Source organism: Oryctolagus cuniculus, chromosome 5 (genome assembly GCF_051225735.1).
Source record: "Oryctolagus cuniculus isolate XC-2025 breed Fujian yellow rabbit chromosome 5, ASM5122573v1, whole genome shotgun sequence".
NCBI classification, from domain to species: domain Eukaryota; kingdom Metazoa; phylum Chordata; class Mammalia; order Lagomorpha; family Leporidae; genus Oryctolagus; species Oryctolagus cuniculus.
This window is the reverse complement of record NC_142871.1, coordinates 92,858,070-92,876,138: the sequence shown is the minus strand read 5'-3', so window position 1 is coordinate 92,876,138 and position 18,069 is coordinate 92,858,070. Positions and strand designations below refer to the sequence as shown.

At 36.6% G+C, this 18,069-nt stretch overlaps 1 protein-coding gene across 9 annotated transcripts in view; it reads right to left on the bottom strand.

The window, feature by feature from the left end:
- Window positions 1–18,069, bottom strand: part of LCA5 (lebercilin LCA5) — a 97,352-nt gene that overhangs the window by 66,204 nt on the left and 13,079 nt on the right. For 7 of the 9 annotated variants that reach the window (XR_016233920.1, XR_016233919.1, XM_089332988.1 and 4 more), the window contains exons 2-3: window positions 17,488–17,810; window positions 12,075–12,604 (exon numbers count right to left, since the gene is read on the bottom strand). Coding sequence is in view for 7 of the 9 variants with exons in the window: in XM_089332988.1 (XP_089189114.1) it covers window positions 12,075–12,604; window positions 17,488–17,686 (729 nt within the window). In the remaining 2 variants the exon portion in view is untranslated. The remainder of the gene's footprint in view (window positions 1–12,074; window positions 12,605–17,487; window positions 17,811–18,069) is intronic. The other 2 variants (XM_089332986.1, XM_002714544.6) reach the window with 1 other exon arrangement.

Below are 18,069 nucleotides of genomic sequence, written 5' to 3'. Positions count from 1 at the left end.
CTTATTCCACAGTATATAATACAATTAGTATAAAAAATAAAACAGGTTTCAAAGTGCTTCCTGCTCAACAAATCTCATATACAGAATTAGCATGATATGAAAGATGTTTTTTAAAAAACTATTTGTATATTTTACAGTTTATAGATCATTTCATCATCATGAGATGCTAACAGCCATAATACCATAATTCATGTCATTAAAATTATGAAAAAAAAACACAAAATATACTGCTGTAAGAGGACTCTATTACTCAGGTTTTAAATATTTGATGAATTTTCACATATTTTACTAAAATGTTAATAGAATAATAGCAAGTACAACAGAATGGGAGACAGAAAACTGCAATTCTCATGCCAGACATCTGGTTTTATTGGCCTATACAAGTTTATGTGACCTACAAGAAGGCAAATACCTTCTCTCTGCCTCAGTTAAATCAGTGGGTTAACTGTTCCAGTTAGACTAAACTACAGAGGTTCTCATGGGCAGCGCAGGGTGGGGGTTTCACATGCTGCTTGCTTCAGGTTGCTGGGCAGGTGAGTTTTTGACTCACCAGTCACCACTACAGAACAGTTCCCTCTTTATCTGGTTGCCTGTGAAGAACTGTCAACATCTGAAAAACCAGTAAACCAAATCACTAGTTTTACACCTTAAAAGGAAAAAAAATAGAACCCTGAGCTTTATATGAAACGCAATGTACTAAACCATTTCTATAGTCCTTTTCTAACTCTAGAATGCTATAAAATGCTGATGTTTTTACTTTAATTAATATACTTTTCTCTTACTCTCTTTTTTTAAAAAATTTATATATTCATATGTTAAGTGCCTGATAAGTACCAGGCACAAAGCCAGACTCATGAACTCTATCTCTAAAACTGTTTATTACCACCTGCAAAGTTTCACAGAGCAGAAACGAAGACTCAGATAATCTAAGGGGTATGTCACATCATAAAGCTAGCAGGGTACATAAGCAGAATTTGAATCTTGTTTGTTTATATTATATGTGTATATATGTTTGTGCACATAAAATCTGAGTTCCATTAGGAATTTACTAGATTAAGGAGTATTAGTTAACAACTGAACTATAAACTAAATACATTTTTATTTGGCCTTGAATTCTTTTTTTTTTTTTTTTAAACTTTTATTTAATGCATATAAATTTCCAAAGTACGACTTATGGATTACAATGGCTTCCCCCCCATACCGTCCCTCCCACCCACAACCCTCCCCTTTCCCACTCCCTCTCCCCTTCCATTCACATCAAGATTCATTTTTGATTATCTTAATATACAGAAGATCAGCTTAGTATACATCAAGTATGGATTTCAACAGTTTGCTCCCACACAGAAACATAAAGTGAAAATCAATAGATGATTTTTTTTTAAATGATGATGAAATCAGAGCAGACCTATTGTCATGTTTAATCCCAGTGAGAGTCAAGTTGGGAATTGATAATTTCTTTTTTTTTTTTTTTTTTTTTTTACAGAGGATCAGTTTAGTATGCATTAAGTAAGGATTTCAACAGTTTGCACCCCCATAGAAACACAAAGTGAAATATATTGTTTGAGTACTCGTTATAGCATTAAATCTCAATGTACAGCACATTAAGAATAGAGATCCTACATGAGGAGTAAGTGCACAGTGACTCCTGTTGTTGACTTTACCAATTGACACTCCTGTCTATGGCATCAGTAATCTCCCTATGCTCCAGTCATGAGTTTCCAAGGCTATGGAAGCCCTCTGAGTTCTCCGACTCTTATCTTGTTTAGACAAGGTCATAGTCAAAGTGGAGGTTCTCTCCTCCCTTCAGAGAAAGGTACCTCCTTCTTTGATGACCTGTTCTTTTGGCCTTGAATTCTAAGACAATAATTTCTGACTCAACTCATTTGGCAAAGCCTGCTGTGTCTACATTAAAGATGCTTTCATAAAAATTTAAATACTTGAACCACAAGATATTTTTTTTCTCTCCCAAATAGAAAATTTTCACTACACTAAAAAAATATTATCCAGTAACATTCTTTAGAGATCTTTTAGTAACAAGTAGCCACAACTCATTTTAAAATGCTTTACTGACCCAGGGGCTTCCTCTTTCAGGAATTTTCTATCAGTAAATTAGTATACTAACAATTCATGTGAGTACCTAGTTTGTACAAAGACTTAAGCTTAATGTCATGTATCTCTTATACTATTCCAAAACAAGAAATATGGATATGGGTAGAAAGGAAGGGTTTCATCATATTGTGACACATTTATACAATCGTGTGCAGTCTTTAAAACACATGGGAGTGATTTGAGTGCATGCGAATACATATATGTGTGTGTATATGATACATATACACAGTGAAAAAGTAAATTGAGCAGTGTATATGTTACTCCCATCTGTGTTAGGAGGATGAAAAAAGGGCATTAATATACAGATAAAAGGTTGCAAAATCTTAACACTGGCCATTTCTCAGGAAGGTACCTACAAGCATAACATTGTATACTTTGCTATATTATTTGAAATTTTAAGCCATTTGTTACTGTCTCCTATTTTTCAACAAAAATTATTTGAAATATTAAGAAAAAATTGCTTTTAAATTGGAATTTCTTAAAAGTACACAAAATTCATTCTCTAATGATTCTCAAACTCTACCCTTCAATCATAAATTTCATAGTTTCACTGTAAATCTTTTCCCTCCAGAAATGAGAAAATATATATAAATAAAATCTAACCAATACTTCAATTATACAATTAAAAATAAGTAGGATGGCAATGAATTATATTTATTTTACAAGCAATTACTTTTTCAACACTAGGAATTTTTCAACTCTCTACCATTCAGTAACAGACATAATAAGGACTTAATGGGGTGCGAGAGGATGAACATGGAATGCTTAGAAGTGTGAATTTGGACTCATCAGAATTCAGCACTGAAAAGCATCTCAGAAATTATTACATTCAATTCCTCAAATGAAGCAACTGAAATCTCAGGATTAAGAGAACTGCACAAAGAGCAGAATAGGAACAAAGCTAAACTTAGGGTGTGACCTCCCTTAGCTATCATAATTAGCTTTAATTGTTAGAAATAACACAGAATTGGCCGGCGCTGCAGCTCAATAGGCTAATCCTCCGCCTAGCAGCGCCAGTACACTGAGTTCTAGTCCCGGTCGGGGTGCCGGATTCTGTCCCGGTTGCCCTTCTTCCAGGCCAGCTCTCTGCTGTGGCCAGGGAGTACAGTGGAGGATGGCCCAAGTGCTTGGGCCCTGCACCCCATGGGAGACCAGGAGAAGCACCTGGCTCCTGCCATCGGATCAGCACGGTGCGCCGGCCGCAGCACACTAGCCGCGGTGGCCATTGGAGGGTGAACCAATGGCAAAGGAAGACCTTTCTCTCTGTCTCTCTCTCTCACTGTCCACTCTGCCTGTCAAAAAATAAATAAAATAAAATAACACAGAATAGCTAGGTGAGGCAAAGACAGCGCTTCTGGATCTGTTTCTCAGGGATGAAAGGGCAGAAAAACTTGTAGAGCAGAGACCTAGTTACTGGAGTAAAGCATGGCAGGGAAAGGTGAGAGAAAACGGATGTGCGAGACCCAGACCAGAGTCCCATTCCAGCTCTGAACCAACTAGAAGAGCAAAAGGAAGAGATTGCTGCATCAATTCTTTCCTTTGAAAAGAGTTTGCGGTGAAGAACAATATTATTTTATCAAGAAGAAACACTTAAATACCTACTTGAGGGCAGGCCTGGGTCATTAAAATGTGAATATTAGTTTCTTATAGGAAAATCTATCAAAAGAGAAAGAAATCTATTCAAACTAGCTCTATGATATTCAAACTGCTCTCAAAATCTTCAGAAATTTATAAAAAAGGAGATAAATTCTTGACAGTTTCCATTATGTCTAACAAAGCAATTTACTCTGTGCCAATCTGACATTAAAGAGAATTGGATTTTTATGTACTAAAATTGTATCCTCAAGTTTGCTGAAGTCCTTTTAGTTATGTGTGCACTATGAGATTTATGATCTTTTCATAAATCTTAGAAGATAATTTCCCATTTCACGATTACAGGTTCTTACGATAGTAACAATTCATGATATTTGCTTTATGACACACTGTTAGTAACAGCTATGATTAATCTACTGTATTCTTGGTCAGAAATACAGCCCCAACTGTAAGTCTTAGGAGGGGTTAGGACAGGCTTGGTACATTTGCCTTCAGCCTGTATCTGAGACCAGTTCAACATTTGGAAAATCTGCACAACTCGATGAACCCATATTTTTCAACTGACCGATGCGTGCACTCAAACAAGAATAAAGACCAATGGGTTTTAGTGTGACTAACTACAGAAAGTTCATTGATAACAGTTTCATATTCCACATTTAAGAAACATCACAGTTAAGTTTTAATGTACTTAGGAAATTAAACTGGCAAATAAAAGAGCTATCTGCACCTCAATGTTTATTGCAGCTCAATTCCCAATAGCTAAGACATGGAATCAACCTAAAAGCCCATCAACAGAAGAATGGATAAAGAAATTATGGAATATGTACTCTATGAATACTATACAGCAGTAAAAAAAAAAAAATGAAATCCAGTCATTTGCAACAACATGGAGGAATCTGGAAAACATCATGCTGAGTGAAATAAGCCAGTCCCAAAGGGACAAATTTATGTTCTCCCTGATCTGTGACAACTAACTGAGCACCTAAAAGGAAACCTGTAGAAGTAAAATGGATACTATGAGAAACAATGACTTGATCAGCCCTTGCCATGACTGTCGAGGAACAATTTACTATTTTATTCCTTTTAGTATTATTTTTGTTCTACTCAATACCACTGGTTGAACTCTTTAATTAACACACAATTATTCTTAGGTGTTTAAATTTAACTGAAAAGTGATCCCTGTTAAATGTTAAGAGTGGGAATAAGAGAGGGAGGAGATAGACAGTTTGGCACATGCTCACTCAGACTAACCCCAAATGGAGGAGCTAGAAACATGCCAGGGGATTCAAAATCAATCCCATCAAGGTGGCATGTACCAAAGCCATCTTACTAGTCAAAGTGATCAGTTTAAGTTCATAATTGATCATAATGATAGGATTAAGTATCAAAGGGATCACATAAATAAGACTAATGTCTGCTAATAATAACTGATAGAATTAAAAAGGAGAGAACGATCCAACATGGGAAGCACGATACACAGCAAACTCATAGAATGGCAGATGCCCTAAACAGCACTCTGGCCTCAGAATCAGCCCTTAAGGCATTCGGATCTGGCTAAAAAGCACATGAGAGTTTCTCAGCCATGGAAAGCCAAGACACTGTGGCAAAAAAAAAAAAAAAAAAAAAAAAAAAAAAACAAACCTAAATGAAGATCTGTGTGAATGAGATCCCAGCAGAAAGAACTGGGCATCAAAGAAGGAGGTACCTTTCTCTGAAGGGAGGAGAGAACTTCCACTTTGACTATGGCCTTGCCTAAATGAGATCGGAGTCTGTGAACTCAAGAAGTTTCCATAGCCTTCCATAGCCTTGGCAGCTCATGACAAGAGCCTCGGTGATTACTGACATAATAAATAAGAGTGTCAATTGTTAAATCAACAATGGGAGTCACTGTGCACCTACTCCCCATGTAGGATCTCTGTCCTTGGTGTTTTGTACTATGCGAATTAACGGTAAAACTACTACTCAAACAGTACTTTATACTTTGTGTGTCTGTGTGGGTGCAAACTGTTGAAACCTTTACTTAGTACATACTAGGTTGATCTTCTGTATATAAAGATAATTGAAAATGAATCTTGATGAGAAATGGGATGGGAGGAGTGGGAGATGGGATGGTTGCAGGTGGGAGGGAAGTTATGGGGGGGGAAAGCCGCTATAATCCAAAAATTGTACTTTCAAAATTTATATTTATAAAAAAAAGTTTTAATGTATCATCAAATAATAATTATCTGAAAAGGCTATTACAGTACTCTCCATTTTTTAACCAATGCAAGCATCTGTGTGAGGCTGTATTTTCTGTACATTTATCAACTACAAAAAAATTATAAGAGACAGAATACAAAAGCAGCTATGAAGACCCAGCTGTCCCTTATAAAGCCACACATTAAATTTGCAAATATACAAAATGATGCCACTTTTACCCTTTTAGTTTAAAAATTAGGTATTTTTCATTAAGATTTTATAACATGTAATGAGTTTATCAGTTACGTGAATTAAGAAATATTTTTAAATCTTCTCAACTTTAATTTCTAATGTAGTAAACACCAACAGATCCACATAAATAAAAGCTTTAGAAGGGAAGGGTCATCAATTATTTTTATGAGGTATAAAAGCATCCTAAGAGCAAAAATTTGAAAACCACTGCCTTCTGTGACTACCAAATGAGAGGGTTTTCTTTTTTCTTTTTTTTTTTTTTTTTTTGTTATAAGAGTTAGACTTTGCACATGTTGCAGTTTATTTAAATTTCAAATATTAATGTGTTACCACTGTATTAAAATAAATAAAATAGGGCCACTACCTTAATTCTATTTACTTATTTATTTGAGTGACAGAAAAAGAGATCCCATCCATATGTATACTCCCCAAAGGCCGGCAATGGCAGGGGCTTAGCCTGGGCCAAAACTAGATGCTGGAATGTAACATAGGTCTACCACATGGCTGATGGAAACCCAATTACTTGAAAACATCACCACTGCCTCCCCAGGTTTGCATTGGCAGGAAGTTGTAGTCAGCAATCAGAGGTGTGAATCCAATCCAAATGATCTACCACTAGGCTAACTACCTACATTGCTGCTACTTTGACAGGATGCTACTCAACAAATTCATTACATAAAAGACAAAGTAAAGATACAAATTCAATTCTAAATAAGGGATAAAATATAGTCTAATTAAAATAGTAGTCTAATTTAGCTTTCTGCCATTTGTACAGACTCAGTAAGTTTTACCCCATCAAGCAGTCCTCCAGCCCTGTTACACAGCTCAGAATCAGAGCAATCCATATCACACAAGGTGGGCTGATTTCTGAAGGAAGACAGAACTGTTTCAGTGGTGTCTCTACTGATATTTTCGACTTATCAGTCTTTTTATCACATATCTATTTCTAAACTACTATTCCTAAACTGCTGAAATTCTATGTATTGTCATTTTTGTCAACCAACAAAAAGCCTGCACCCAACATACAGTTTTGTGTAGATGGACAGTTTTCCCCGGTTCAACTAGTTGTAAGTACCCTTAAAGAATGCTTCATTCCCTTAAGAAGGAAGCACAACTAACAAGAGAAAAAAAAAGTTGTAGCCTTAAATCCTTCCTGGAATGAGATAAGCTATAAACAAAGCCACCTGTCACAGTTCCAGCTAAGGACAGACTTAAAAGGCTAAGCAAAAAGAAAAACCAAAAGCCAACAGCATACAGACAGCTATCTATAGAAAGGAACAGCACAAAAGTTAAACACAGCACTACTAGGATCTTACTGCTATGTCAAGGGATATCCAGGTCTTTCTTGGGTTTTAGTTAATTTGCAAAATGGAACACCTCAATCATACTCTTAGCTTTCTTCCTTATCCAGTAAGTCTCACTCACTATAATCCTGAGTTAGAAGAATAAATATTAACTTAATGGTGAATGACATTTGAAAACTGGAATGAGACACAAAAACAAAAGCTAAATTTCATATGAAAATTAGAAATTGGCTAGTGAATATTTCAAATTCTGAAGTTAGGAGGTGAGTGTTTGTCACAGTAGTTAGGGAATCCTTTGAAACAACTACATCCCATATCCAAGAGCCTGGACTGAGTCTCAGCTCTGTTTCCTATTCTGCTTCTAATGTACATCTTGGGAGGCAGCAGGTGATGGCTCCAGTACTTGCAATTCCTGCCATGGATGGGGAGCCCAGACTGAGTTCCAGGCTCCTGGCTTCAGCCTTGCCCATCTCTCTCTGTTCCTAGCATTTAGGAAGTTAATCAGCAATGGAAAAACTGTCTGTGTCTCCATCTTTGTCTTGTCTGCCTTTCAAATAAATGAAAATATTCTTTCAAAAATTCTATATTGATTACTGAGATTATGAGTTGGACAAAAGCCAAAGGCTTTAAGCAGTATGAAAGGTAAGCTGATAAATGGATAATAATTATCCTCAGCTAGGATACAGGCACTACCCCATTCAAAAGACAGCAAGTATGGCTTGACAGCTCAAGTGACAGTATGGATAAAGACATGGCAGTTTGTAACATATAGTTTGAATCACAGAGGCAATGAAACCATTGAGATCTACCAATCAAAGCACTGAGTTTATAAACTCAAAACTCCTAACAAATGAGTAAATTTCTAAAACCAAATCATTTCTTTGTGTGCATAAAGCAGTTCATAATACCTTGTGAAAATAATTTTTACAACAATAAGCTCTAAAACATGAAAATAAAAATTCAAAAGTAATCTTCTAATGCAGCAAGAAATAGAGTCATTTAGAATCAAAGAAAAAGCGGCTGGTGCTTCAGTGTAGCAAGTAAAGCTGCCGCCTGCAGTGCTAGCATCCCATATGGGTGTCAGTTTGAGACCCAGCTGCTCCACTTCCAATCCAGATGTCTACTATGGCCTGGGAAAGCAGCAGATACAATGACTTTGAACAGCCTTTGTCTGGACTGTTGAACAGTTTGGTTTTTTTTTTTTTTCATACAATTTGTATGTGTATAAAGTTAACTGAAAATAGATCTTAGTAAAAACTAAGAATGGGAATAGGAGAGGGAGGAAGAAGAGGGGTGGGAGTGTGGGTGGGAGGGTGGGTACGGTGGGAGGAATCACTATATTCCTAAAGTTGTATTTATGAAAAGAACAAAGTTTGTATTCCTTAAATAAAATGTTTCTGGGGAAAAAAAAGTACAGGTACAAATATACACACACACACACAGAGAAAGAGAGAGAGAGAGAAACAAATCCAAAAATAAATCCACAAAAAATATGCCCAAATGATTTTTGACAAAGATGCCAAAGTGATTCAGTGGAGGAAAGAGCATTTCCAGCAAATGGTGCTGGAGTGACTGGGCATCCACAGGCAAAGGAAGGACGGGGGTGGGGAGGAGGAGAGGGAAGGACAGAGCGAGGGAGGAAGGGAAGAAACTCATCCTAAGCTTCAAACTCCATACAAATATCACCTGAAAATGAGTCATGAACATAAAGTATAAAACAGAAAACCATGAATTGTTTACTAAACATCAACTTGTAAACCTTTAAATATATATAATCTTTATTTGTTGGCTATATCTCAATACGGCCAGGAAAAAAACTTTTGGAAAGAGCACAGTCTCAGAAAGTATTTGAGGCAAAGGGCAATAAGGATAGGCCAAGAGTTGTTAGACTTGACATAAAAGCAAAATCAATAAAAGAAAAATTTGATATGCTGGACCACAACAAAGTTTAAAATTTTTCCTCTGAAAGAGCCTGAAAGGAGGACGACAGGACAAACTAGAGACTAAGAAAAAATATTTGTAAGCCACATACCTGACAAAAGACTTTAATATCAAGACTATATAAAGAACTCTCAACAACAAAAAATGCACAAATAATCCATGCAGAAAATGAAGCATAAAACATGAACAGAATGAACAGTTCTACAGATAGTGACTAAGTATATTTAAGATGCTCAATATCATTAGCCATTGCAAATATGTGAATTAAAACCACAAAGAGGGGCCGGCACTGTGGTGCAGCAGGTAAAACCGTCGCCCGCAGTGCTGGCATCCCATGTGGGTGTCAGTTTGAGTCCCGGCTGCTCTACTTCCAATCCAGCTCTCTTCTACAGGTTGAGAAAGCAGTAGATGACAGCTCAAGTTCTGGGCCCCTGCACTCGTGTGAGAGACCAGGAAGAAGCTCCTGGTTCCTGGATTTGGATCGGCACAGCTCTGTCCATTGCACGCATTTGGGGCGTGAACCAGCAGACAGAAGATCTTTCTCTCTCTGCCTCTGCCTCTCTGTAACTGTCTCTCAAATAAATAAATCTTAAAAAACATAAAATTAAAATAGGGGATATATGATCCTTTATGTAACTGTCTTCAAGTTGCATGTCCACCTACAATGAATTCAAAATAAAATTTTTGAAACCTTTTTAAAGTTTAATGTGAAAAAAAACCTGATGATACTATACAATTATGTGAAAGACTTATCATTACAGATGCTCTCAGGAGAGAATTCATATAATTTATCTTGATCTATAACTCTGAATCCACAGAGTTATGAATACATGCCATGTTATCTTCATTCTCTTCTTTCCCCCACCATTTGTCAACAGCCTTCACAATTGGCTGTAAGACAGAAATGCTGGGGCTGGCACTGTGGCACAGTGGGTTAAGCCATTTGCAATGCCGGCATCCCATATCATTGTGCAGGTTCGAGTCCCAGTTGCCCTGCTTCTAATCCTACTCTACTGAAGTGCCTTGGAAAGCAGTGGAAGATGGCCCAAGTACTTGGGCTTTTGCTACCCATGTGGATGACACTGATGGGAGTTCCAGGCTCACAGCTTCAGCCTAGCCAGTCCTGGCCTTTGTGGCTATCTGGAAAGTAAATCAGTGGATAGAAGATCCCTATCTCCCTCTTTCTCTATGTCACTCTGCCTTTCAAATAATTAAAGTAAGCTTTAAAAAAAAAAGGTAGAAATATAGTACATAAGTACGTAGATGTGTGTTTGCACTTGCAATTTCATGTTCTCCCTGTTTTACGCACATCCAGTTATATATCATACTGATTAATTAGGAGTGCAAGTCCTGGCTCTTCTGCTTCAGATCTAGCGTCTTACTAATATATACTCTGGAAGGCAGCAGATGATGGCTCCAGTACCTGGGTCTCTGCAACCCACACAAGAATTGGACTGAGACATAGGACTCCAAGCTTTGGCCTGGCCCAGCTCTGTCTGTTGGCAGGCATTTGGGAAGTAAACAAGTGGATGAGGATTCTGTCTCTGTCCCTCTGCCTTTCAAACAAAGTGAAAATAAATTTAAAAATGAAAAAAATCCACCTAATTAATATACTCTAGAACCCTAATTTATACATCAGAGTTTCCTTTGCTCAAAGAGTTTCCACAGGAGGCATTATTCTCATATTTTTTTTCCTACATCTGCTTTCCAAATTACTTGTCAATTCTAAGCAAAAAACTTGATTCAGGGCTTCTGTTTCAAACATATATAGCAGAAGACATATAATACACGTTCCCTGAATAAACTTTTTTCCTCTAACTCTATACAAGAAATATTTTTAAAAATATCTGCTGGTAACCAGTGCTGAGGCGTTTGTGGGTAAAGCTACCACCTGCAGTGCCAACATCCCACGTGGATGCCGGTTTGAGTTCCAGCTGCTCCACTTCTGATCCAGCTCTCTGCTATGGCCTGGGAAACCAGCAGAAGATAGCCCAAGTCCTTGGGCCCCTGCACCCAAGTTGGAGACAAGGAATAAGCCCCTGGCTTCAGATCGGCCCAGCTCCGGCCATTGTAGCCACTTGGGGAATGAACCAGAAGATGGAAGACACCACTTTCTTTCTACCTCTGCCTCTCTGTAACTCTGCCTTTCAAATATATATATAGACCTTTAAAAAAAAAAAACAAGATATGCTATATTCTCAGACTAGTTACTCAATATTCTCCCATCTACCCTCCCACTGGTTCTTATTTTGAGGAGTAGGGGCACATCCTGCCCCAAAAGATGTACTGTAATTAGTCTTTCACAGAGTGTACAAAGAAATAAAATAAGAAAGCCTCATTCACATGGCCTTGGCCTCAAAACTTCAGTTTTATATACCATGGCTATTATAGCATCATTTTCAACTTTAAAGAAACAAACAGATTAAAAATAGAATATTTTCCCAAAATGACCAAGATCCATTAAGTTAAATACTCATCCATCAACCTGTGGATCTGTAACAGCCACAGTCTTTCCCATCTTGCTCTTAAATACATGATCTTAAATATCCCCTAATCTCTTAGTCAGAAAGATAACATTACTAAGTTTTCATTTCTAAGCAAATGCCAAACTTCAATAAGTGGCTTAATAAACAAAGCATTTCAAATGTCCAATGAGAAACACCCCAACAGCACCAGCAGAAGCTGTACAAATTTTACCTTAATTCTTCTCTCAGTGTCATCTAATTTTAACTCTGCTGAAACTAGTTTCTTTGACAAATCATCTCGTTCAGGTAGATGTCTAGCTTCAGAGATCTTTTTCAGTTTCTCTAAGGAAAATTTTGTCCTAACTAGTTCACCTTCTGTATCTTTCATTCTCTTCTCAGTTGCCCGTTCTTTCTCCTGAGACTTTCTTAAGCGTTCTTTGAGTGATGTAATTTCATTGTTATGACGAACTATAAGTTGTGAGATTTCATTTTCTGTATCTTCAAACTTATTCAGGGCTTTCTCTTGTCTGTACTGAAGCCTTTTTAAAGTCTTATTTTCTTTCAGCAGTTCGGTTAACTTGACCTGAAGTTCAGATATTTCATTCTGCAACTCATTGATTTTTAGCAGTCTGTTAGAAAGTATCCGTTTTGTAACAAGATCGGGATCTTTCCGAACTGGCTCTCTATTGAGGCTCTGAGAACGAAATCCTACTCGGACTCCCTTTCTGTTTGGTACACCCTTAGGGCTTCGTTTCATAGGGGCTGAAAAAGAAATAGTAATAACGTAAAGTAAAAGCTGTACATAATATAGTATTATTTATGCCAATGCAAGAGGGCTTACAATATTCTTCACTTTTGGCCTTAAAAAAGGATTTTATAATTCTTGAATATTAGGTTTTATTTAACATTCTTACTATGAGTTTACTAAGAAAGGTTAGTAATCTGTTAAGAAAAATCAAGAATATTCTGATCCATCAAAAATGATATCCCAACAGTATATATGGATTATCTTACATTGCTTTTTTTTTTTTTTTTTTTTTTTTTTTTTTTTTTTTTTTGACAGGCAGAGTGGACAGTGAGAGAGAGAGAGACAGAGAGAGAAAGGTCTTCCTTTGCTGTTGGTTCACCCTCCAATGGCCGCCGCGGCCGGTGCACCGTGTTGATCCAAAAGCAGGAGCCAGGTGCTTCTCCTGGTCTCCCATGGCGTGCAGGGCCCAAGCACTTGGGCCATCCTCCACTGCACTCCCTGGCCACAGCAGAGAGCTGGCCTGGAAGAGGGGCAACCGGGACAGAATCCGGCGCCCCGACCGGGACTAGAACCCAGTGTACCGGCGCCGCAAGGCGGAGGATTAGCCTAGTGAGCCGAAGCGCCGGCCCTTACATTGCTTTAAAAGATAGTAAGATAAGCCTTTAGCCATTTTTAACTTAATAAGATAGCAAGTCAGAATTCAAATTTGGGCATCAACGGCATTATCATGGTGCACAACATATATGGCACAAAACATTGTAATACTGGAGTCATGTGTGCCGATATATTTTAGAACACTTTTTGGAAACATGAAAATGTATATTTCCTTTAAGCTAATTACAACTCTTTTTCTTTATTCCAGGAAACAAATAACAGTGTATTGTACTGTGACAAGACTTGGAACTCAGAATTACAACTTATTATTCCTTGGGCAATTCAACTAAATCTTTCCACATCTATTTTCCCAATCCATAGTACAAGGATAACGCTGCCTACATAACTGGGCTGTTAAGAAAGTTAAATGAATTATGTACGAAAAAGAAAAACTTCTGGCTGGCGCCACAGCTCATTTGGCTAATCCTCCACCTGTGGCACCAGCACCCCGGTTCTAGTCCCAGTTGCTCCTCTTTCAGTCCAGCTCTCTGCTGTGGCCTGGGAGGGCAGTGGAGGATGGCCCAAGTGCTTGGGCCCTGCACCCGCATGGGAGACCAGAAGGAAGCTTCTGGCTCCTGGCTTCGGATCGGCGCATAGCAGCCACTTGGGGAGTGAACCAACGGAAGAAAAACCTTCCTCTCTGTCTCTCTAACTCTGCCTGTCAAAAGAAAAAAAGAAAAACTTCTACAAGTTTCTGTTAGTAATAAGAACTCACAACCCATTTATCAGTGACTGAATAGAAAAAGCAGTACAGTTGTATTTCTACAGACTTTCTCAGGGGATTTCTTTTGTGTAATGTTCAAGTAATAAATATCTGATATAAATTGAGAGCAAGATAAAAAATCACATCTTTAAATGATAAGCATATGAAATCTTTAAAGTACATATATATTTCTCAAAAATTTGTTTTTACTTTTACCAAAAATTCATCAAACTTAAGTTCAATATTCGAATATTCACTCTTTAAAAGCAGCACCTGAAAGACTGCCAGTTTATAATAATGAATTTTAATTTACAAGGTGTCTGCACTTTTTTAAAGAAGGAAATGCATTCCAGAGTTTAAAAAAATTATGAGGAAAGGTATCTCACTCGCAGAGATCTTTCATTTAGGTGTTTGTTTGTTTGTTTGTTTTTGCCAGAGAGTCTTGGCTTTCCATGCCTAAAATACTCTCATAGGCTCTTCAGTCAGATCCGAATGCCTTAAGGGCTGATTCTGAGGCCAGAGTGCTGTTTAGGACATCTGCCATTCTATGAGTCTGCTGCATATCCCGCTTCCCATGTTGGATCGTTCTCTCCCTTTTTTTAACTTCCACTTTGACTATCACCTTGCCTAAATATGATCAGAGTCGGTGAACTCAAAAGGCTTCCATAGCCTTGGCAACTCATGACAAGAGCCTAGGGAGATTACTAACGCCATAAATGAGAGTGTCAATCTGTTAAGTCAACAACAGCAGTCACTGTGTACTTACTCCTCGTGTAGGATCTCTGTCCTTAACGTGTTGTTCAGTATGAATTAATGCTATAACTAGTACTCAAACAGTATTTTATACTTTATGTTCTGTGTGGGTGCAAACTGTCAAAATCTTTACTTAATTTATACTAAATTGATCTTCTGTATATAAAGATAATTGAAAATGAATCTTGATGTGAATGGAATGGGAGAGGGAGTGGGAGTTGGGAGGGTTGCTGGTGGGAGGGAAGTTATGGGGGGGAAAAGCCATTGTAATCCATAAGCTATACTTTGGAAATTTACATTTACTAAATAAAAGTTTAAAAAAAATTATGAGGAAAAACTAGAAGATCCAACCTTTCCTGCTCCATTTTGCCAGCCATGGATACTTGATTCTATTATGTAAACTAGTAAAGGACATGTAATTTTTACAATTTAACCAAATAAAGTATCATTAAAAAATGGAAGATTTTCTGGAAAACTATTTTTAATGTGTACAGACTCAGAATTCCAGCTCTATGAATGCCTGAATTCATGAAAAAAGTGGTAATTAAAAGAAATGAGGGAATACCTAATTGGCTCTTTGAAACTATACTCTCTAATATGGAAGCCACTAACTACATGTGGCTACCGCAAAATTTGAAATGAGCATAATCCAAATTGAGATATGTTATAACTGGGAGATACAAATAGAATGTTGAACACTTATAAAAAAAAATTGGTGGAAGGATACATTGGGTGTTTAGTGCTTAAGACACCAGTTAAGATAATCACATATCCAGCTCTGGCTCCTGACTTTAGCATCCTGCTAATGCAGACCTTGGGAAGCTGTGGTGATGACTCAAGTTAACTGGCTTCCTGTGTGTCACACAGGAGACCTGAATTATGTGCCAACTCCCAGTTTTGGCCTCTGTCTGGGACCACGGCAGGCATTTGGGGAATGAATCAGCAGATGCAAGCCCTTTCTTTCAAATAAATAAAATTGTTTAAAAATGCAAAAGGCTTTCATAATGCTTTTTACTAAATGCATAAATGATAATAAACAGGGTCTTCAAAAAGTTCATGGAAAAATGTATTATGAAAAACTATGCCCAGATTTCAAAAAAAATTTACATCAAAATAAATTTATCTTTTAATTCCATCTTTCCATAAACTTTCTGGGTACTCTAGTATTTGAATATGTTGGGTTAAATAAAGTATATTACTATAACCAATTTCACGTTTCTTTTTGTAACATGATTAGAAAATACAAAATTACATGTGTGGCTTGCACTTGCGATTTGAATTAGATTTCTACTGCCCAGCATTTCTTTAATTTCAAATTTGAAGTATCTATCATTTCAATTTTCTTTCTTTCCTAACATACTGAATTAACAGAATTTTGTTATGTATGCTACACTGGTATGTATATTTAGGTTTTGAAATGACAGAAAACTGTATATAAAAATGATTTAGATATCAATTGTGCCAAATTTCTGATGTTTATGTGTAAAAACAAGATTTCAGATAAATGCTCACTTGGCATATTTGAAAAGTTAAGCTTAAATAAGAATCTTGATAAATTTTTTCACTAATGTTTATTTCAATTATCTCATCGAATACAAATGGGCTTCCACAACCAACTTTTTGACATTTAAAAAATTTTGAGCATTTATTTTTAGCATTTCTTAATTTGACTACAAAATGTTCAGTAAACTGAGTTCAAAAATATTTCCCAGCTTTCAGTTATATTTTATATTTTAAATAGATTTTATATTTTTAATAGTTGCTTTTTAAACTATTGAGATGAAAATACAGGTGCCAACTGGAATGAGAAGAATTAAGATAATCTGATACTGGATAAGACATTTTCATCTCCTACTTAACACCAAAAATATGACTCATTTTAAAAAGCAGTAAAAATAAACTATGCATCTATCAAAAAAATCAAGGTAAAGTTAGATTACTAGTAAAATAAGAAAAGGAGTAAGATACACAAATAGGTATAACTGAAACTGTTACTGAATTTTATCATTATACATGCATATTCTGATAGAACACCAATTTTATTTTTTTTTAATGTTAACAATTCAAAAGGAAGAATAGGCCATCAAACATGCAAATCCACAAATTTGAGTGTTTAAGATGCTGTTTCATTCACATTTTTTTTTTTCTGTGTTTTAGTCTATACTGGTGATTGCAAATTAACTTGGTATTTAAGGAAAGGTATCAGTTCCTTCCTGTTCTTTGGTCTAAAATAGACAAATTATCACATATTTTAATTCAAAACACAGTGCAAAGCAGAACAGTACAAGCTAGTGTAAAGACAATTACTGAAATTTTCTGGTTGATGATGATAGTGTTTTGCACAACTTCTCAATTCTCTTCTCAAATAAGGTAAGCTTTACGAAGTTCTGACTCCCTAACTAAGTGGCCTCCTAAGTTGCTTCCGGAAAACAGGAAAAACTAAAGTGATCCTTATCAATAATACCCTAGGTATACAAGTATAAATGTTTGGTATGGGCTTTACAGTACTTTAGAAACATTAAGACAAGCATTTATTTAGGAAGAAGAGAAAATAAAGCCTTAACTCTGTTACCTTCTTCTATATATTGTATGACTTTGAATATAACAAATGGTAACACTGCACCATAAGCAACACATATATATTTATACAAATATCCTATTCAAAATGCAAGTCAGCCTGCTTTCATGTATGTAATAATCAGTATAACAGTTTCACACACACATATTTTCCTTACATACTCAAGATGAGTCTTGTATGTCCACTGGATTCTTTTAGAGAATACATACCTTGTTGATGCACTTGGCTATCTGAAATCTGTCTTTTAGGACTCTTCCCCCTAATGCTCGCAGGTGAAGAAGCATTGACTGGTGATGACTGGCAAGAAGACTGTGGTGTAGTTCCAAAATCAGATGAATAATAGGAGGAATGGTGTTTGCCTGCCTTTCTTTCTTGATCAGTATCTGGACTTCCTGCTCTTTCCCCCATTCTTTTGAAAAATGGTCTCTATTAACATATCACAAATTCCCAACAATGAAGAGCATTTTCACAGTCTTCTCCACGGCATGTCTGTAGTCTGCAATTCACATTAACAGAAGATAAGCTTTATTCCCTACAATTAAGGAAGGGGAAGCAAGATTATCATATAGTCATGAAAACAGAGTTCTACAGTTAATTACAATTAAAAATACTAAAAGCAAAATATATAGCTTACTTTTTTATTTTTGTCTGTTTATTTTCATTTTATTTGAAATGCAAAGAGACAGAAATCTTCCTTCTGCTAGTTCACCCCCCACCTATCTGCAACAGCTCAAAGCCAGGAAGCAACTATTTCCTGGAAAGCAGTGGAAGATGTTCCAAGTGCTTAGGCC